The sequence below is a fragment of the Perca fluviatilis genome, chromosome 10, assembly GCF_010015445.1.
Source record: "Perca fluviatilis chromosome 10, GENO_Pfluv_1.0, whole genome shotgun sequence".
NCBI classification, from domain to species: Eukaryota; Metazoa; Chordata; class Actinopteri; order Perciformes; family Percidae; genus Perca; species Perca fluviatilis.
In genome coordinates, this window is record NC_053121.1 from 1986851 (window position 1) to 2010332 (window position 23482).

Sequence of the window (23482 nt, forward strand, 5' to 3'; positions counted from 1 at the left end):
GGAGCAAGAGCAAGAAGTGTACGGTGATAAAAGGAGAGGAGGAGAAGTGCCCATGCTTTAGGGTGGCATTCGGTATCTGAGGGTTTTTGCACAGGCTGAGGAAAGCACTCAACGCTACACAACTTAAATACAAAGCCCCGAAAACATACACCTACACTTTGATCCTTATGGGAACAATCCGTAGTTTTAGGGGTCCAAAGTAAAAAGCATTTTTTAGCCCTGGTTTGGGGACCAAAGGGTGTGTGTACCAGTGTGTTGGTGCTTTGTTGCCGCCCAGAACAAAGACTTGATTCCATTGTTCAAGGTGATCGAGAGATGCTCTTGATGTTCTCTTCACTTTCATGCATACTGTAAGGATAAAGATATGCCTTATAAATCAATAATTCCTGTACATCGCTGCGCGCGCTGTCTTTGGTGCAGTGATGTCCTCCCGTGTAAGTTGCGTGTCCTCTGTAGTGCAATCTTCACCCGCTCTTCACTAGCTATTGAATGTCACAGCACTGCTGGTTAAAAAATATTGCTTTCTTTTCACCCCCTCAGTTTATACATGTGGATGTAATGTAGAATTTATTAATGTCATGCCCTTTCAGGAGGATATGACTAATTGTGAGAAAAGGCTTTAAGGAGAATGTGTCACCGAGGTGAGGTTATATAGCTGATTCATCTGTCAACACTTTGAAACTGGTTCACATTGCTCGCATCAGAGCTCTTACTGTTGGTGATTAATCAATAGATACCTCTCCATCGCTTCGCCTCTTTTCTTCCCTTTCCTTTTTCAGATGGGAAATTGATGACAGCCTTTGAAACTGCTGTCAAATTATGTGTGTGTTTTGGGGGACAGATTATACCATCCTTTTAGACTTCCAAAACACTTATCTGCCTCCAAAAGAGTGCTAAAGAACCCAGCCTGAAAGTTAAAAAATTGATAATTGAAGATGGAAATACTGGATCCTTTCCTGTAGGTTGAAGGCTGTGCAGGTGTAATTTGGTTGTGAATGCTTGGAGGAAATGTAAAATGAAATCTGGGAGAATTTATGGCTGTGGAGCCCATGCATCGGAGAAGGTCTTAGCTCTGTCGTTTAAAAAAGATTTCAATAAATGGTTGGCTCTGTCTCCTGTGAGACACTCAAACTGTATGGCTGACTGGGTGGAGCTGGAGTGCTGGTGGAGAAGAGAGGGAAAGAGTGATTGAGCACGTCCCTAACACCCTTCTGGAGAAAGAATACCATAGTTAACTCTTAACACCCCTGGAGATCAGGCATCCACCGCAAGGGCAGAATAATACTATATCGCTGGTGGAGCTGGTGAACATTGTTGAGGGCCTTGATCCAAGATTACAGAATAAGAGAAACCCCTTCAGCAACGTCACTCTGGAGAGGGATGGAGCTAGGCGGGGATTGAGAGGAAAGGGGGGGAAGAAATTAAGAGCAAAGTAGAAAACAAAGAAGAAATGGGAAAAGTCAGTCTTTTCAAAGAAAACATGGGTGTGAGGAGGCAAGGGATATAGGAGAAGATATAGAGGATAAAAGCAAGAAAATGAGCAAAGAAGAAATTAAAGGGATACTTGTCAGTTTCTAGTTACAGCATGCAACATTCACCTTGTGTTCTATAGTGAAAGGATTGATCACCGCCAATCGATCACAGCCAACGAGGACGCAGAGCTCCGAGGAAAAAAACTGTGTTGGCTTTGCAGTTTGAATGTACAAGACTAAATAATTGCTCATTGAAACTGCCTCCAGCTGTGAAGTGAGGTAGTACAGCGATACTTAAAAAAAAATATTACTGCGCGGGCTAGTAATAGCATGAATGCATGAGTTAAAGCGGGTTATGCAGTTTTGTTTTTTACCGTCATTGGGTAAAAATTCCATGATAACCTTTCAGTATATTGTAATTCCAGTGGTCTGAGAGAAAACTAGATTTATGCACCTCCTCTTGGCTCTGTTTTTTTTGATGGGAGACTTTGGCCAATCACAGGTCATTTCAGACCGATAGGACGTTCCTGTTGGCTCTTATCTAAATGCAGATGGCACATGTACATGCTTTGGACAAAGAGGGAGAGCTGCAGGAGGAGGGAGGGCTTTTCCTTTTGCCTTTTCAGAAAACCCCCCCCCCCAGCTTTACCCGCCGCGCGATGCATTACGGATTTATCTATTGTCTCATGACACTATGGACAGTGAAGTGAAATATATATCCCAGCTATTCTGCTTTTACCAGGTGGGTTACATGGAAGAGGCATGAGTGAGTTGCTTATAATCAGGGAAAAGGAAGGGCTATGGACAGCTTCCCATCAAAGTCTCACTAGACTCCATTTTAGCATTTACAACACCAACAGTAGCTTTTTTTCCCCACTTACATCACTTTTATGGAGTAACAGCTCTAAATCCACCTCTGTGCTCCCCTTCCCTCCTATACGCTGTCCATGTCGTCCAAATAGGGAAGGAATAATTGGATCAGCAAACATGGTCTTATGGAGATGGGGCTCTTCTATTTGTTTTCACTGACATTTTTTTTTGCCAGATGAGATACTATTTAATTAAGTTATATCATTTGAATTCAATTTGCATTATAATTTTTATGACATAATTCAACTGACATTATGTCTGAAATGCACTCTAACCAGCACTATAGAGCATCTGAGGCTCTAATGATGCTTATTATCCGATAAAATGTCAACTGGGTCTACCATGAAAGCTCCATGTATTATATCGGATACATAGCAATCCTCTCCGAACCGCACTCTCATGACACCAAATGTTATTTTCAGTTTATTTGCCATGTTTTCTAGACTAATCTAAGTGAGGGTTGTGTCTATCTTATAGCAAGGCCAATCCTCTTGCCTTCTCCCCATCTATTATCTCTCCTCTATAGACCATAATAATAAAAGAGAATCACAGTAAAAACGGTGACATTTCACATCTCTGCATTTGATCTGGTTGTCAAGGAGATGTCTCAGTGAGATGTGTCGGCCAGAAGAGGAACTGCTCTTTTAAAAGAGCGTTTACCCTGCCGCTGGAGGTGTAATGTGCCTGCCATTAGGACTCTGCAGGCAAACATGGAGTCTCAGAAAAACACAGCTCTCCAACGTGAGGCCACGCTCAGAAACTCTGGAAGACTCCTGATCAAAATCCATTACAATCTCCTGCAGCCATTGTTCCAAGAAACTCTCTTGCCTGGCAGCCACATATTGACAACCCACATCCAGATGACAAACTCACTGGTAATCTCTACGTCAGAGAAACACAGTTTTATCAAACAGACTTGAACCTAACTGTGCTCCCTTGGATCATTTCTCTCTCTGCCCTGTAACTGCTGGACTTGCGACCTCCATTTATAGACAACCAGGGATGAAACTGATGGAAAGTGCCAAAACCTATTGTTGATAAAAGATGCATACTGCTGTGTTGTATTGGGGCTATAGCGAGACAGGCAGAAAGGCAGATAGACTGAAGCAGCTGTCAAAATGGTTGTTTGCAGCCCCGCGCGTACTGTGCTTTGGGGAAATAATAAACTGCATCATTAGAACCCCTGTCATTCACAAGTTGTTTGTACCAGCTACTGACTGGCTGTAAATATTACCCACACCAATGCAGCACACATAGAGAGCACAGGTCAGAATCATTAGCTGGATCATTTAGCAAAAGAAAACAGATATTGTGAGATGATCAGCAGGTGTTGTCACTAACGAGGCCCAGTGCAGCAATACATTGGAGTCAAATTCCATCTTCTGTTTAAATGTGCAGCGCTGTAAATAAATACCATTATTGCTTTGCTTTTCATCACCTGAGCCTCTATTTGCTTACTCCCAACAATCAGCAGCTCCTCTACAATATGGAAGATGTTCATGATTTCTTTGCTCAGGGCTTTTGCACATTGTTTTTCATATTTTGAAATAGGCTGCTGAAAGGTTACCAAAGCAGAAATCCCTGGCAAAATATAGCTTACCAAACTTGCTCGAGTGATGATATATTAATGAGTCAGCATTCCAGCACAGGACAACAGTGCAGCCTTATGGCATCACTTGAATGAGTCTAACTGTGATCTAGACGACCTCCTGACGAGAGAGAGCCTGTGCGTGTTTGTGTCTGTGGCCGGTCTGTGCCACACCCCCTTCTCCTCGGTGCGGTGGTATGATCCAGGGAACGCTGTTATAGCGGCACCGAGCCTTACCAGCAACAGCATCACCCGTCAGCTTCAGCAGGGTTCAACTGCGGCTAAACGCACCGCGCCGGGCTCCCTGTCACACAGCACAGCGGAGCTGGCACGCACACAGCCCCCGCGAGGAGATCCCTTCCTGTCCGCACACGTCGTTTCGTAGGCCCCCCCAAAAAAGCATACAAAACGAGAGAGACTTTCTCAGCCACATTTCTTAGTTATTTTTTTTAGCAGGACCACAGCGTCTCAAGTCACATTTCTACAGGGGGATTGCGCAGTCTTCAGCATTTGCAGGGTTCTTATATCGTGGAATCGGACTAAAGGAATGGCTTTACGTCGGAAAGGTAAGCGCCATGCACGTTCAGTTCTGGCCTTTTAGTGGGCTCTTTGGGGGTGGGGGGTATCGGTTACAGTGTTGCTTGGCTAAACGAGGCTTGCTGGGTGCTGAGACAACGTGAGTTCACAGGAAATGGTTATTATCAGCTGTTCAGATGTGCGGTGCTATGGCCCATGTGTGTGTGTGTGTGTGTGTGTGTCTGTCTGTCTGTGTGTGTGTGTGTGTGTGTGTATGTGAATGTGTGTGTGAAAAAGAGAGAGGCAGACAGAGAGGTAGAGAGAGAGAGAGAGAGAGAGAGAGCGTGCGTGCCCGCGCGCGTGTGTGTGTATGGTGCGGTTTTTATGAACATCAGTGCGTCTCCTATGAAGTGTAGGGATGCAGACTTTGTGCATAAAAGCCTGTCTGTTTGACAACCAGTCTAAATGATGACAGTTCAGGTACGGAACAGCAGACTGGCTGCTTCATGTGTGCAACTGTCGTATTCGTCAGCATCGTTTACAGCCTTGAGTTGTTTTGCTACAGTTCTGGCTCGTCCACTCCATCTCCATCAGCACTGAGGTAGTCTAATGATGCCAACAGGGCCACCGGAGATCCAGGGGGTATAGATCTCTCTGACGCGTGCCTTCTGTCTTCCCACATCAACGCAGCTACCGGCCGGGATAGACATCACCTCTACTACAGGTCCGTAGGGACACATATCAACACTGTGCACATTCTGCACATGCATGTCTATTCTCACGCCTCATACATGAACTCCTACCTTTCTGGATGATGCTGCAGCTGATGAAGATATTCCATGACTAAATAATTGAACTGCATATTATTTATTGAATTCACATTGGCTGTGTTTAATATGTGCAAGGGTGAATAGTTAACAGGCAGCAAATGCATTTTGATAAATCATAATTATTGTGAAGGCAGGGAAAATTGCACCAGGATGGATATGCTCCGATAGATTTAAATTAGACCTCCTCACTTCTCTCCTTCACAGTAGATTATAAATAATTGCTCTGAGTAAACCACTCGAGGCATATTTCCAATAAATAAATAATTATATAAGCAAAGCAAATAAATAAATTCCTGAATAATTGTCTAAATATGTTCTTCAATTAACTATAAACTCTCAGAAAGCGTCCCCACGCTTTTCCTTGCAATGCTTTGGTAATCTCGCATTACTATAGACAATGGAGAAGGAGATTTATATCTTGCATTTGAAAATGCAAATGCATTGTAATCAGAAACTACAATTTGTCAATATGTCTAATACATGGATCTAATGCACTACTCCTCCAGCCACTGCACGCGGCGCAACTTTCAGTATTGATGTTTGGATCGTTTTACCCATCAGGGCGCACCTATAAGATCCAACAAAACTGCTTTTAGTTACAAGCCTTTAGACCTGGATGCGTATGTTCTGTCAGTGTTGTATGTTCTGGTCAGTTTTACTGTGTGTACTCCCACCTGACACTGTTCACAATACTGCGGGCACCGTGCTTAATTCTTCCTGGCCTGCACTATTGATAGTGACGATAAAAATGAGGCAGTCTGTCTTTGTTCTTTGTGATATTAGAGAGCATCTTTTTCATGGAGGTTAGACAATAACATACACACATACACACACACACACACACACACACACACACACACACACACACACACACACACACACACACACACACACACACACACACACACACACACTTTCAGTCACATGCACACTGAAGAAGATGATGTAGATGTGGGGTAGTTGGGGCCGGTGGGGGTTTGGTGCGATAATTGTAATTCTACATTCGTTTCTCCCACTGTATAGTGTTGATGAGCTGTGTGTCATAGCTGGGGGCTGCTTATGCTATTGTCTGGTGAAGTGTGTGTGTGTGCGTGTGTGTGCTTGTGTGGGTTTTAGGCCCTGCAGGCCGCTGCTTTGGAGGTGGTGATGAACAGTGATTAAGAGCATATTTTAAATGGCACATCCATTATGGCAACGCTTCTTCACAATTAGAGAACACGTCTTTGAATTGAAATTTCACTCCACATGTCACTGAAAAGGCATTGGCATTTCTGTCAGTCAACCAACTAATCAGACATTCAGGGCTTTTACATTTCAACTTGTGCCAAAACACTCTGGTTTGCCCTCAGCAATAGTTAGTGGTCAGTGGTCGCCGCTATAGTAATTATCTCTTTCAGCTGTTGCACACTCACTTTTTAATTTTCAGGCTTGTTGTTGTTAAGCGTGTGGTGCATATGGCGGTTTTTTGGGAAATTCAAAGAAGCTGCTCAGCTCCTTGGCATGGAGCCCTGTTATAATTTCAGTGCAACTTCCTGACAATGCCGGTAGTGGCGATTGTTAGGATACTAGCATTTTACTGTCACCACATACAATTGTTTCAATTGAGTCAAGAAACTGCTAGCAAAATAAAATCTTCACTTGTGTCCAATAATTTGTGTTTTTTCTGAGATTTGAGTGATATTGCATGGCCTTTGCTTAGCACAGTGCTGTGCGGGACAGCGGGGGAGTTCTTTTTGTTATCCAGCCCTGCATTATTTATGAATTTTCATTCCAGGAATGCAGTAGCCCCTGGCACTGTATTGCTCCTTTCTCCCATGGAATCACTCACACACTTCCCTTCTGCCCCACAAGTTTGCAGAACTATATTTCCTTAATAAAATTGGGGTCATGAATTAATGAGAGGACAATGTAAATGCATCAGACGTTGTTTATAATATTGAGTACAACACTTAATGTAGTGCTGCGGTCAGAGTGAGTCCCAGTGGGAATTTTTATTCCCCCCAAACACTCCCTTTTTCTCTTTTCTCTCTCTCTCTCTCTCTCTCTTTTGCATGTCCATCATATGGTAAGAATGTAATTGCTAGAAAAGCATAAAATGTGTCACAGTGTTCGCCACCCTGCTGGTAATTTCAAAGTAAAAGAACGCTTGCCAGTCGGCTAATCAGGCTGCTGGACCACTAGACTTTCACACACACACAGACACTTAGAGATGTAACCATTGAACAACTTCAAATATTTACCTTCTTGCTGCAATACTGCTCCATCCTCAAGAGGAATTGTTTAACAAATCCTGCAGTGCTAATTAGGGTTTGCTCTATTCATTCGGCTGCGATAAAAAATAAAAAAGTGAAACACAAAAGCAATATAATATCACCAAATGACCCTATAAAAAGCTCAGATGGTAGTATAGGCCCAGTGGTTACAGTTGTGTTTACAATTAATGCACTTAGCACAGCGAAGCATACTTGACAACAATTTTACTGATAATATGCAATGAATATGAAAAGCATTGGTGCAGCATACGTTCATTATTCTGACAAAGTGATTCACCGTAAATTATCTTTCAAAGACAAAGTAGCCTTTTATTTTGTTCACATATAGTGTTTCGTAATAAATAGAATTTCTTAACAACGTAATATGTTTTTAAGATATAAATCTGTGAAACCAAGATGTCTCCTGTTTGCTTTCTCCTATTTTTGGCACCTTTTTCCACTATGATAATAATATTTCTCCATCTGCAAGCTTTTTGTCTCCTGTGTTTTTGTTTTTCCACCATATGATAAAGTATCCAAATACAATATTGTTTATTTTAGTATTGAAACCAAAAGTGGGACCAACAGCAACAGAGAAAAGGACAGAATTAGTATCAAAACCAAAATCACCATCAGTCATCAATGCTGCACACACACACACACACACACACACACACACACACACACACACACACACACACACACACACACACACACACACACACACACACACAGTTTATGCCCGAGGCGTTCTTCTTTAAAGTATTTGTCTCCGTCTCAACTGGCAACTCCAGCCCTCCATACTCTCTTGTCTTCTTCCATTGGGCTAGGGGCAAGAGTCAGGAACGATATACACTCAGATAAGGAGAGGGGTGTTATGTGAGATTTGTATTGTGAAAATGCAATCACATCTTCAGAGCCTTGAGAGGCTTACTGGTCAAGCCCACTCTTCTCTTTAAAATATGAAATTAATTTGTCAAGAGAGGTGTATGTGTGTGTGTGTATGTGTGTGTATGTTATTGTCTAACCTCCATGAAAAAGATGCTCTCTATTAATCACAAAGAACAAAGACAGACTGCCTCATTTTTATCATCACTATCAATAACGTGCAGGCCAAGGAAGAATTACGCACGGTGCCCGCATCATTGTGAACAGTGTCAGGTGGTGTGTGTGTGTGTGTGTGTGTGTGTGTGTTGGTGTGTGTGTCTGAAGAGGAGTGCTGATGGAACACACCAAGCTGGGCTGAGACAGGAGAGCTTATAGGTCATTTTTGAGGATTTAATTTGCATTATTAGATTGGATAATATAGAGGGCTGCAACCAACAATTATTTTCATTATTGACTTTTTTCTAAATATTTTGAATAATTGTTTGGTCTAAAATGCCCATCACAAGTTCCCTTGGTCCAAGGTGATGTCTTCAAATGTCTTGTTTTGTTCAACCAACAGTCCAAAACTCAAAGATATTTTATATTCTTAGAAGACTAAGAAGTCCAGATAATATTCACATTTGAGAAGCTGAAACGTATTCAATTTTTGGTGGAAAAATTATTTTAATTTTTTTCATCAATTAATTAACTTTCGACTAAATGCTGCAGCTGTAATTACATATATTGCAAAGTGTAGCTTTCATTTCCACCTCCTCTGTAAACATTATATACTTAATTATGTTGGATTGTGTTACTGTATTGGTGTTCATAGTATTTTGTCCACCTCCTGTGCAGTAATATCTAAGCAGACACACACACACACACACACACACACACACACACACACACACACACACACACACACACACACACACCCGGCACTCACATTCCCAGAAAGCCGATGCACACCTACAGGGACACATTTCTCACCGTGAAATTTTTATTAATCAAGTCAGTGGACAACTTTAGAAGAAGAAAAATCAATTTTTGTTTCTTCTCCAATTTATTACCACATAAATTGTCCCTCACTTTAAAGTGCACGTCTTGGTGTCGGTGTCAAAATAATTAAGTTGAAATCCATTATATTTGTGTTGATTTTATCCTGCTTTTGTCGACACGGGGGACAGAGTGGAGTCGCTGCTCGCCAGCTTTTGTACTGCCAAAAACATGTACGGCAGCGTTTCACCTTCAGTTGAATCAATATAGGAAAATTATTAGGTAAGGATTTCATCAAAATGTATCAAATATTCAGAAAAACCCTTGTATGCACATCATTAACATCAGGACAACTGGTAATTAGACTTTAGTAGCTAACAAAGTGATTGATCTTGAAGTTGACCACACACCTGATTGGCCCACAATGAAATTTACACCTTCACCCCTACCTTAATATGACTAAGTTGCATCTGCAGCTTTTTTGCATGCCTATTAAGTGATTTATTAAGCAACATAAAACACAGTGATGGTATATTGTACATCTCTCCTCTAAACGAGTTCATCTGTTTCCTGCTGACTGGTAAATAGCCTCATGTGTATCATCAGTAATATTCATAGCTCTACTTTCTAGATGATCATGAATTATTAACTCATAGAAAAGATGAATAGCTCCAAAACGGTGCTTGATGCGTCTCTGCTGGAAGCCATGTTTTATACAATACAATACAGCACGGTAGAGCACAATCGAGTTCAATATGTTCTTTGGCGTGTTGCAGAGGAGTTGTTTTGTTGTTAAGGTTTAATTTCAGAATGAGTCTTGATCCACCGTGAACTCTGGGATCTGTTTCAAGTATGTGTATCATCGCCCAAATTGACTTCAAACTGTAGAGACACATATTCTCTGCTGATTGCCAGCCAACATTCCAAGCCAAACTGCACAAAGAAAAGTGATTGGAGCAAAGAAATACCCAATATCTACTCCAAGAAAATCATGGCAGAAATGTGCAGACCTAATACATTTTATCTCCAGATGTAACAATCCTGAAATCCCAAATTTTACAGCATGTGCTGCATGTCATCCCGACCTGATGTGCCTGGAAGAGAAATTGTTTCGAAAATTCATATTGTGTTCTCTTTAATGTGCTCAGTCGACACGATTTCTCTGACAAACAACAAAACGAAAACATTTAAGGAACACGCTCAATGCAGTTTTATCTATCAAATAAAAAAAAAGGAAAAAGGGCTTCCATTGCATGGAAAATAAGATGCAGGATAAATGAAAAACAGAGCACGGTATATGATATTGAAGAGAAAAGTGCTTAAAGTGACTCGCTGCCATTTCCTAACTGCGAATACATTCGACATGATGTGATTTCAAGCTTTGTTTATTCGTTGTCTAGAAAACTGTGGGTCCTATTTTCTCAGATATGCATCTCACACATGCAGCAGGCAAAACCTCCACGGCTGGAAACATTGCTTCCATTTCTAACATCCATGGTGAATGTTTGAATTTCCTTATATTTCTCTGAGTATGTGGTGAACCAAACTGTATGGCACAACCTTGGAGGATGAATTCATCATCTCTGTCTCATCAGCTTGCAATAGAGCACCACTTCAGGGTCTTGGTGGAGCTTCTCTTTGTTAAGAAGCATTTTCCTGTGCAAGGCTGCTGAATGCCGTCCGTGTCCTCAGCCTCCGAGAGGCCAGGAGAATCCGAGAGGAGGTGAGGTTTGAGTACAGATCTGAGGAGCAGGAGGAGCCGCTGCAGTAAGCACTCAGGACTTTCGGAGAAGGAACATCACAAAAATCCTCCTCCTCAAACGCACTCCCTGGGCTTTTCCAGATGACAAGCGTCACATTTTAACAGTGTAGATGGATGATTAGCCCACTTAGCATTCAGAAATCAATCTGCGATGCTGCTCAACAGCTACTAGTAGATCTTTTCAGCTACTCCTCTGCAGGGCTAATGCTCTTTACCCACTCATTTCTCTGTAATCAACAACTTAATAAAGGAGATGCGCAGGAAATACTGTCTAAATCGCTAATCACCAAATCCAATTTCTGGAAGCAATGCCATTGATTTATCAATTAATTCTGCATCTATAATGCTGCCACTTTGCTTTGCTTTGGGTGTTGGAGGTTTTAGCGGTCAAATGCATTATTGAAAGAGGCTTTTTACCAAGCAGTGGCTGATGCAGAGAGCTTAGGAGGTTGTCAGTCTTGATGTAAAGCTTTATTTGCAAAGCGAGTTAGTGTGAACAGCCTTTTAGTCCTGCTAGGAGGACAGTGACATGTATTTATCTTGCGAGAGAGGAGGAATATCAAATGTGTTGAATAAGGCTTTGTCTTGTCAGGAATATTGATTAAGTGGTTTTGGGTGGTGTCTCTTGCTTTGTGTGTTGGTGTCTGTGTATGTGTGGTCAATTGCCTGTTTGCCCCTGCAAATGAATAGGGTGTTATGCTTGTGAATGCGCACACGGGGCATGTGTGCTGTTGCATATTCTCGTTCTTTTTGTGTTTTTTTGTTTGCTCCTCGGCCTTGTGGTGAATCAGCAGGGGGCTTTAGATCAGGAGACGGAGTAGAAGTGGTTATTATAAAAAGAAAATGGTAATCTGGTAAGAAGCAGTTGGGGGGGGGGAAGCTATACCTTAAGACAAGATCTAAAAGAAAGAAGATTTTTTAACTGTAGTCAAGATGTAAAAAACGGCATTTGAAAAGTTAAAACACAGCTACTCCTTTGCTCTGGGCCACATTTAGAGGGCATGAATAGTGTAGGACCTTATGGATTTCTCCACACCACTCAGGCATGCAATGGCGATGTGGGATTTGACTCATGTCCGCTATAAATAGTCAAATGGTCCAGGATGGTCCTGACAGCTCCTGACCAGAGCCAATCTGCTCTGCGCGTGGACACACACTAACTTTTTCTTCTGCTTCTTGGTCGTGCTTTCATTCCCACACCAGTGGGCACACACTGGGACTCGCCGGGATATTGTCTCACCTATATAACTCGCTTTATACATACAGGCATTAACCTTGGGTGCTTCGCCGTTAAGAATAATGCATGTAGGCAGTGCACCGAAGGCTGAATGGTAAAGACACTGCAATGGTGCAGAGAAACAGCGAGCAAGGTTTTTCTTTCACTGAAAAGGCCAGTATAGACTATGTTGACTCTCAAAGGCGTGTGGGTGTTTAAGTGGGTTGTTTGTTGGTTAGTGTAAAATGCTATAAGTGTTTGTGGGCGCTGGGGCACTGAGTGTGTGTCGATCTGTGGTTGATTGTGTGTTTCATCTCTAAATGTTATCAGGGAAACTGTACATATATTGAGAGGTCCAGGCTTCTGTATGTGTGTGTGTGTGTGTGTGTGTGGGGGAGGGGTAAACTGCTGGTAAACTCGGCATTAGCAGCAAGAGATTTCAGGCTTGATCAGCTATGAAAGCACAACTACGTGATGAGAGTGCTGCCGCTGCCCACAGATAGCTAGCCCTTATCCACTAATTAAAACCCTCTGTCACTCCATGTCTCACTTGGCAATCTCTCCATCCTTCAATTCCCCCCATTTTCACTGTGAAATCTCTCCATCTCTCATCATCTATCCATCACTCACTCTCTTTATCCTCATTCTCCATTCATCCCCCCTTCCTCTCGGGGTCCGCTGAGGGCTCCCAGTGGGCGGTGTATTGTTTTGTTGCGTTTCAGGTGGTATAGTTAAAACAGGGTCCTATGGGTCCTCTCGTCTGAGGTGTCCCTGTCATATGCCTGAAGAGCTATGGCGGTACTAACACACACACACACACACACACACACACACACACACACACACACACACACACACACACACACACACACACACACACACACACACACACATATATCTATACACACATCCTCACTCCAGGAGAGGCATCTCTCTCTTACAGCTCTCTGTTTACTCCCGCAGGACCTGTAGCCTGGATCTGCATTTGCAGCTCCAGACTGTGCCTCGATTCCTTCTGATGATTAAGCCATCATAACAGTTGACAAAATGCGAACCTGCAAAACAACACCAGGGTTGTCATGACTTCACTTTGGAGCATCTGCAGCTACGACAGTTATAGTATGAATATATTTGGTGAGGTTTCTCATCGTCATTCCCGCGGCTTGTGAGGCCTGTTTAGTGAGCTTGCCTCTGTGCAAACAAGCTTCTTGGAAATGTGTAAAGGCCAGAGCTAACAAAGATAGTAGATCCCTATACTCACTGGGGGTCTCCAGGCTGTTATGAAAATAAGACCTTCTCTGCATCGCGGAAATGTATTTGTAATCCTGGAACTATACTGTATCAATAATCAGAGGAGTTAATATTGTTGGATGGCACTCGGCTCTCCCCGTCGTTCTTGTTTATTTACCAATGTGAAACTCAATTCTCTGCCGCTGCCTGGCCCCATCCACTCCCTCCGCCTCTTTCCATTTTCCATTTTGCATGCTCTCTCTTCCTGTTCGTCATGATTTCAGCACATTTATTTGAGATTGGAAAGTGTAAATCGGTTTTGACTTGTCCTCATGGTCCTTGCCTTTACACATGACCATCTCTGCCGTGCTGTTTGTGCTATTGTTGATGGACCCCGCCCCCTCCGGAGATGACTTGGAGCGTAAATCCTTTTTAAAAGCAACTGTGTATGTGAGCCTCTATCACTTCTCTAAGCAGATTTGCACACAGCCCACTGGTCTATGGCTGCACTGTTTGAGCAAATGGATGGATAGGAGGGGTCAAGTGGGTGAAGAGTCCCATTAAATATTATTGCAACTGTGTAGCCATGGATTATCACTCCCGTCCCGTGTGATTGTATGTATGTGTGTGTGTGTGTGTGTGTGTGTGTGTGTGTGTGTGTGTGTGTGTGTGTGTGTGTGTGTGTGTGTGTGTAAGAGAACGTGACAAGAGACAGAAAGAAAAGGTTTGAAGGGGAGGGGGTTGACACTGTAATGCGATGCATGTGTTTCACTCAGTGTTGTCACTTTGTATTAATTTTAAGCCGAGCAGTGAGTAGTCCATTACACACTGATGAATTATAGATTAGAATTAATTTAGAAATTAAATCACACAATAGCATATACATACATAGTCGCTGCATACAACTACTCACTCTTAATCCATCTGTAGTGCAAACAAAACAAACAAACTCACATGAGATGCATCCCAAATTTTCAACTCTATATAACAGCTTTTGTTATTTTATTATTAGTTTTATTTATTAGCTTATATTATTAATAATTATTTTGCAGTAGTTAGAGACACTAGTCTATCAATAAATAAGTACTCTGCTGCATTACACATGCAGTACTGAATCGTAGTTACAGTAGGTTGAAATACATAAATCATGGAAGTCTATGAATTTTACATACTATAGTCTTGCGTGGAGACGATTTAGATCAGTTGTTAGTTAGTCACTGGCAGTATAGTGATGCAATCAGTCAAGCACTTAGTTAGCTTCACTTGGGGATTCCTTTATGCACCGTGTGCTCCCTTGCTCTACACGTACATAACAAATGATGAGAGAGATGATACAATTTAGTTGTGAAGGTTTTGAAGATTCCTGTATTCAAAATGAAGTCTAGTAGATGCTAATTATTAGGCCTACATCATTAGACCTTTCCAGGGCCGTCCTTGTGTCTGTTTTCTATGATCAGTAACCCATAGCGAGCCCGCCACGCCCCAAGGAGGTTATTCTTCGATTGTAAATCTAGGCTAGTCTTGTGCTCAGGTGGCACATGCTGACTTGTCCTACAGAAAACCCATGTGTCTTGTTTGAAGTGAGCTTGGCTCTAGGAAACAACCTCCAGGTTTTGACATCAAAACCAAGAATCAAACCCCCTAATGGGCACCCCACTGTGGGCTAGAATTAGCGAGAATAACCCCCGCTAGCAGGCTTACTTCTCTAAATGCAGGGGCCCTTGGAGGATGAGATGGAGGGTGGAAAGCATGTAAGTTTGGGCAAGGATGAGAGGGGAAGAGGAGGGAGAGCAGAGGTGGACTAGTGCGAGAAAGAGTGTTGGTGGTGAAAGAGAAGTGAAAGAGGGGAAAGGAGAGGGTTGTTTTAAAGCAAACCAGACCGTTTTTCACATTGTATAGGTCGATACATACAAGCAAGACTACATGCACTCAGCAAAATGTTTACTAGACTGGTCCGTGTATGTGCACACATGACGCAGGAACAAGATGGTGTGCCCGTGTGCAGGATTGCATGCTTTCATTCTTGCGTGTTAGCGTGTGGCAGACATAAAACGGGACAGAGAGCCTCTGTAGAGACAGACAGCAGTCTGTGCCTGCAGCGAGCTCAGAGCTCACAGGGTAATGTATACGCACTCCTTCACCGTACCAGAGAGAAGGTGACACCAGTCAATCCCATTCTGACAGGGCAGCTGAGATAATAGCGGGCTTTGATTCCTTGCAATAACTCCTGCCAATCAAAATGAAAGGCATCATGATTGCAGGGAACCACAAGAGTGTGTATGTGTGTGCGATGTGGGAGCTTACAGTACACTACAGCAGTGCTCGGGTAATGCAAAAATGTGGTTGGATGTTTTAAAGGCATTGTTGTGCATTGTTCTATCATTAAAGAGAAAACACAAGAGATGGGTGGAAGGAGAGAGCGTGTAGAGCTTTTAGAGATCATCTGCCCTGTGTCTACAGGGGTGAGGGTGTGTGGGAAGAAGGTGCGGGCGACCTGGCCCATTTTTTGACTGTTGGCTATCAAGGCTCGGCTGGGCAGTGTGTGTGTGTGTGTGTGTGTGTGTGTGTGTGTGTGTGTGTGTGTGTGTGTGTGTGTGTGTGTGTGTGTGTGTGTGTGTGTGTGTGTGTGTGTGTGTGTGTGTGTGTGTGTGTGTGTGTGTGTGTGCGTGTGCATGGCCATGTGGGGAATGAGAAGGGTGAGCGTGAGGACAGGGGAAGGAGTCTTTCAGGTGGAATAAAAGCATTACTGCAGTTGTAGAAAGGTCAGCTGTAAACTTATATCAGACTAGTGGTGATCACCCTGTGCTGCAGATCTCTGAGGTATTGAGCAGGCACGCTCTAATGGCTTTGATATATGGACTACAGGACTCCCTGAAGAGGTCAATACCATAGCACTTTGTCTCTATGAGCAATGACCCTCTCAAGCTCCATTTAGAAGCTTTATATCTGCAGGAAATAGGCTGGAAAGGCCTAGGGCAGGGCACGGTAAAAGAGAACTAATATGAATGAAGTATTTTCTAATCACTTTTTCTGTGCTCTAATCGTTGTCTCAATCAATCATTAGATATGGCGGTATAAGCATATTGTGCCGGACGTCTTAAGAAATAGATTTTGATGTGGTTGAGAGAAGAACAAAATAATCTGAGCTGAATGGAGCGGATTTATTATTACTCCATTTGGAAGGGCAATGACATTGTAAAGACTGGTGTCTGATAGTGTTTCATCATTACTTTGGAATCTGGTGAGTCACATTGTTTAATGAGAGTGACAGACGTAGGGGCTCGGCTACAAATTTGTTGATTTATCCGCAACTTGTCAATAGCTGTCTGTAAAAGAGAGATAAAGCCTACAGTAGCTGGAGAAAACTGACAGAACGGAGAGCTGTGCTTGATTTTGGCAAATTTCTCTTCAAACACATCCGGACATAATGGCCTGCATCGCGGTCCCTTCTGAGCGTATTGATTTGGAACTAACCTTTGGTGTGAAATATGAAAGAAGCCAAATACTCTTTATGAATGTCCGCTGTAATTGGAATGAGCAGATGTTGCAATATTGTTCCACTGTGTTCAATAACAGGCTTCTATTTTTCTCCTCTATCCCTTCATTTTCCTCCACTGGCCCATCCTTCTTCCTCCCTGCTGTCCTTTCCTGCCTCCCTCACTTTCCCCCATTCCCCACCATTTTTCTCACCTCCAGACTCTGTGCTCTGTGCTGTGGCTGTGCTGAGTGACTAAGTAGAGCCCTACAAGCCATGGAGGAGATGGACAGTAAACCCTACCAGCCATTGTCTAAGGGGCGCCATGAGATGGAGATGTCCTACACCAGCTCGTCTGACGAGAGCGAGGATGGCCGCGCCCACCACCGCTCCTACACCTCCCGCGAAACCCTGCCCGACTACACACATGAGCTACGCCTCACCCTCGGATCACACCGGGAAAGACAGAGCAACTACAGCCAACCCCAGCCAGGTACCACGCTCAGGGCAGGCTTAGACTGGATGTGTTTACCTGAAAATATAAATCCACAGTTGCACCAATACTGCACAAATGGAAACTGGCACACATATGGTAGACACACACACACACACACACACACACACACACACACACATGCACGCACAAAGACGCACACTCTGAGGTCTTTAAAAGGACCTTGGTGAATTACCTATTACAGTCCACAATGAGCCAGAAGGACAGTCGGAGGCAGCCAATTACCTCTTCTCCACGGAGGTGATATTTCTCTCCCACAGCTAAACTAGGTCAACCCCAAACCTCTCTGGCCTCACCTGGGGTGTAACACCGCCCTTCATTACACACACACTCAAAGCTACAGACACATGTGGACATAAGCACACATACAGACGCATGCTGACACGTACACACCGAAAAATTCTTCCCTGCCGATGACAGGAGGAGAAATGGGCCAGCGCGTACTGTGATGGATGGGCTTTATGCAGGCCATGTGTGGTGTTAAGAGAGAAGCCGCACCTCATCAGGACTGCGCCGCTTTGCAGGGTTCATAGTGATCAATAGATACTCTCTTTGCTACCCCAGCCTCATGCTACTCTGCAAGACCTACCCACCATGCTAACAAGAAACATTAGCCATTCACAACAGTTACAACTCCTGACAAGGAAGCCGCTCTGGGGATTTTGTAGTTTGAATGCCACCTTCTATGGATTTTGTCGTATTGTTCGCCATGCAGCGACTTGTCGAGGGCCATTAGTCATCATCAAGTCTTCCACAGCATTGTGGTGTCAAAGAGCACTTGGCTTTTTCAACAGTTACGGCCTTTCTGCTTCCATAACAAACAACATCCCCTGCCATCAGTGTCATATGGTAAGGTGCAAAAGTTGCCCCAAAGCAGCCTTTGAAATGTCAACGGCAGCCGGTTCTGCAAAGCACATCTGTTCATCTTTGGGCAACAGAGTTATATATAGCATACCCTACCTAAGTAACCAACTGTTAAGGGGGGACATTGCCTCCAGTGACGTTTTTAATGGATTACGGTGTTCCTGACAAAGATCAGCCAATTTGTTTCTCCTCTAATTCCCCGCCCATGTTCTTCATATTTTCCTTCATCTTTTAAACCGTCACATCTTGCCCTCTCCTCCCTTCCTTTCCTTCCTTCCCTCCTTCCAGCTGTTAATTTACCCAAATGTTACACATGCTCTCTGTCCATTGAATAGATATACGGATAGATCCACAGCTGCACAATCAATCTTCAGCACATTAGACAGCTAACCACAATAATTTGTTAATTTTTCGTGTGCCTGTTAATTAACTCAAATCAGTCCATTCACACTCCTATTTCTGTTACAAAAACAGGAATGAGTTACAGTATATACATGTTTAAATTATGTAGAACTCTTACATACATGTGGGTTAAAACAAGGGCATAGCTTTGGTTTCAGATTTACGGGGGGACACAATAAAGTAAGACAAAAATGCAACTATGTGAATGTGATTTATATCAATCAAGGCAAAAACACATTATGATGAAATAGATTATCATGCGTTCCACAATAACAGTAGTCCAACCGTTACAGGTAGTATTTTACCTGTAAAACACGCAAAGGAAATTGAAGTATTTTTTAAACCCAGAATAAAAAGAAAAAGTTCTTCCTCTCAGGCTGCGTATGGCCCCAACTACTTTGACCAATCACAGGGTAGGGCAGCCTAAAAGTCGCATGAGAGACACAACTCAACACTAATGTTGTTCATAAAGCTTATTGCTAAGAGTGCACGATAATAATAATAATAATAATAATTAATAATAATAATAATGATAATAATAATAATAAAAACATGAGCTGCTGGACCTCCATTAGCCTGGCCCCATTTGTCCCATTTTTCTATGTAGGAACACTACAACGAAATTTGAGAACACATTCGTTAAATATTCAACACAAATCTGACAGTTGTCAGTTGATATTGTGTGAAAATTAAATTAGCACAAACCATTTGACACACAGTTTCGGGGCCTCTAAGTTTAGGTCCCTGAGGCAGTCGCCCACTTAGATGGGTTTGTTTTCCAGGACTGCAGAACAAGGAAATTGTGACCCACACGGTTTTGGCAGCTATCCTGATTTTTGCTTACAACATTGAGTGAAAGAAATGTTAAATATATACATAGTACATTTTTCTCTGAAGTGAGCCGCGAGCAGCTGACTATAATGGCAGGAAATGGGAAGTTATTAAAAAAATGATTTGCCCTCTAATCACCTACTACAATCTTTTCTTGTATTGAATATTTGTTTCAAAATGAAATGGTTCGACAGTTTTTCAGTTTACAGTCTATCCATGTTTCTTGCTAGGGGGAAATAGCCTATTTGCTCCTGAATTGCCCTCTTGCAGCCAATTTGAGCTAAACAGTAGTGTGTAGTGGTGACCAATCTTGTGCCGGTTTAATTCCAGCAGAACAGTGTGTGAGCCACAGTTGGTCTTGACCCCATCAAACAGCCACAGCAGGACACATCGCTGGTCAACGGAGTGGTCAACAGGACTGAGGCTCTTATTGAAACACTGTGCTCCGTGTTCAAAGGAGCCGACCTAACACACGTATTAACTGCACTGAGTGAGAAGAGGACAGTCTTTCTTCCCTCAGTTCTTTTGTTTGTTTATTGTTTGCACACATTCATATAAAAAAATATAACAATACAACATAAATCGCAACATATCGCTTTCACATAGAAAGAGAAAAAAGTGTGTGCTGGAGAGGTCAGAAACCCGTGGGGGGCTTGTAGCGAAACCTCACCACGTCACTAGAACCTAATTTACAGGAAACATAAATAAATATAAAAACAAAGGACATGAAATAAAGTCAATGTGGCGAAATTTGAATAAGAAAAATAATTACAGAAATAATTACAGGCTTAAACTCAATTTGGTAAAAAATAAAACTCAACTTTTAGTGGAGTCAATATGGTACCAAGCTGCAGTAGTATCATTATAGATTTCAATTTATGCCCTGTTTTTTTTTATTCCATCAGTTCCATCACTTCCACTTTCTAAACAGAAAGCTGAGGTGGCGAGGAAGAAAATATACTCAACTGCCTCTGCAGGGGGAAAAAAAGGTGGAGCTCAATTGAATTGAATTGAATTGAATTGAAGTGTAACCAGAGGACTAACACAGTATATCTGATGTTCTCAGATAACAGGTTGATGCTCAGGATTGGAGGGCGTTCTAATACCTGAAAGCACATGAGGCTCAATTTTTCCCTCAGTCTGAGTCAATATTAATAAGGTTTGATCTTTATCTGATCTCTTCACCCCACCAAGGAGAATATAGATGAGATCAGTGCTCTGTTTGAGCAGCAGTTCAATACATCTCAAGCCCGATAACACACACATCAGGAAGCCCGAACAGGATATAGCTTCACTGCAAATGGTTAAGAAAAATCGAGGGTGGCATTTTGATTTGGACTTCTGCTGCGAAGCTTGTAATAAATGCTTGCTCAAATAACAGCCTGTCTCTTGACATCATTTGGGAGGTGTTTGGTGTGTGGCTTCTAAATTCCTGCCTCTGACAAACACCTGGTCAGCTTAGTTGCTGAAGCAAATAAAAACACATGGCCGGTATTAGAGGCTTTACAGCTCTACGTCCTATGATGATCTCAATCTGCGTGTCTCTCCTCCTTCTTTTAGATTTAGACTTTTGCAAGGCTGGGCAGATGAGGAGCCCAGAGTACCACATCCACCAACAGCAGCAGCAGCAGCATCAGGAGGAGGAAGAGGAAGCGCTGTGCTCTGGACCGGCCCCTCACGCCCACAGCCGCTACTCCCTGGGCGTGGGCTCGGACGTGGACACTGAGCCCGAAGTGGACCCCTCTGCTGCTCACGGCCTGCAGCACATGTGGATGCACGGCCTGAAGTCCGAGCAGAGCTCTTGCCTCACGAGTCGAGCCAACTCGGCCCTGTCTCTCACTGACACTGAGCATGACAGGAAGTCCGAGCCTGACAATGGTGAGTAAAATATTTATATCTTCTCAATCCACTTTGTCCATCACTATGCAAAACGCCCAGGGGGGATTTAAGCTTACAGATTATGCAGTTCCCCTTCTGATGATTAATTTATGTGAATGTGAGTAACATGTAGCATGTGCCGAGGTCAGGCTACTTGCGTGTGACTGTATTTCAGTTGCATCCGTACAGTCTCATATTATTAAGAAAAGACATTTTTTCACTATGTAACGCAACAAAAAACAACATATAACATAATAACTCTCCAAAGTTTAAATTACAGCCTCAGGCAATTACGTGATTGATACTCTCAGTTTTTGAACTAATGCTAATGCTTAAGCTCCTCTCTTTGAAAGCTCTTTGATGTGGCTAAATACAAAAAAATTTGCTATTGGTTATTTAGTCTCTGTAGTGAGCTCGTTTTAGAGGTGAACCTGGGGTTGACTGGGGATGGAGCGACGAACATCAACATAAAGGATTAAATATCCATTGGAAGCCGAGGCAGATTTTGGTTTAAGGCTTGGAGGAAAATGAATAGTAGGGGTCGGGCATCTAAAGTACCTTACTGGCTTCTGAGAACCGCCTCTGTGGGAAGACTAGCCTGGAAGGAAGGAGAAGTTGAGAGGCGGAGGTGAAGACATGGGGCCAACTAAGAGCCTGGGATGGTGCCAGCTATCTGTCTTGCACTGCTGGGCTTGGCTTGGCTCCCCGCAGATGGAGAGTTAGAGGTACACACAAACAAAGACAGAGCTCTCCAACTCATCCCCAAGGGCACTGTCTGTTTATTTGCCGCAAAAAAGGTGGAACGTATTCAGTGGCTGAGAAAAGGAAGGGTGAAAGAGAAAGACAGAGAGGGGGGAAAAAGAGAATTACAGAGGGGAAGAATAAGAGACAGGGAGAGCGGAATATGCAAATGAGAGAATAGAAATGGTAATGTAATGGTATAATTAGAATGAGAATAAAAGGGAATGAGTTGTTGAGGGTAAAACAGGTGAAGGAGAAGCTGGTTTCGAGTGAGAGTTAGTCAAACATGGTGCGAGAGGTAGAGGACTGAGACGGGAGGAGAAGGATCAGCGAGCCAGAGGGAATCAGAGAGTTTAGGATGTGCTTGTGTATGTTTGGGATGCACCCAGGGGTGCTGTTTAACGGCAGCCGGATTGGACATGGAGTCAAAATCACAAGATGGAAGAGGAGAGAGTGAGAGAGTGGGAGTGCTTGCAGCATTACACAGTAATCAATTTGTGACGGCTGTGTGCATATGGACCAAAGTTATTACCATTTGAGATGAGGGACTCCATCTTTATCCAGGGTCAGAATGAATGCTGCAAAAGAGGGAGGCAGATGGGCATGCGGCAGAGAAAACAGAAGCAAATGAGGAGGGATGAAGTCAAAGAAGTGAGAGGAGAGGATTTAAATGTTCAAAGCATTTGGCTTTACTGCTACAATGCACCAGGAAAGCTGGTTTATGCGTGGATTTCATATGTCACAGTAGGAGCTGTACAGTATGTCCTATGGCTCTCCAAACCTTGATACAATTACTCTCATGAACATGTTCTTCCTTTGGCTCCTCTCCTGTGTTTTCTATTGCATTGGTATCTTTACTTGGCAACCTTTTTTTCCCCTCTCCACCACCAACAGCACATTTATACTCATCCTCTCCCCTGTCCATCTCCCACTGACACGTGGCCAGGTGTGCCCATGCGTGGCATCCTCTAATAGGAAATGCATTATGGATGTCACATTTCTCTCCATCAGCACAACAAAGTCTCACACGCCCCTCTGTTCCCAGTGATAATGAAAGTTAGAGCCACTCGCGAAAAGATGTCGGCGGAAAGGGGCTGAAATCAAAAAGCTAACGTCCCTGCCAAAATGAAAGTGCATTTTAAGTCGAGGCGACCTTGCACTCCCTTTGTCTTCAGAGC

The 23482-nt window shown here is 43.1% G+C and overlaps 1 protein-coding gene across 1 annotated transcript in view; it reads left to right on the forward strand.

Moving 5' to 3' along the window:
* The first annotated feature begins 4381 nt into the window (after positions 1–4381).
* tenm1 (teneurin transmembrane protein 1) overlaps positions 4382–23482 on the forward strand; it is a 202659-nt gene continuing 183558 nt past the window's right edge. The window contains exons 1-3 of the mRNA XM_039813272.1: positions 4382–4496; positions 17296–17567; positions 21246–21563. Coding sequence (XP_039669206.1) covers positions 17351–17567; positions 21246–21563 — 535 coding nt within the window. The 5' untranslated portion in view covers positions 4382–4496; positions 17296–17350. The remainder of the gene's footprint in view (positions 4497–17295; positions 17568–21245; positions 21564–23482) is intronic.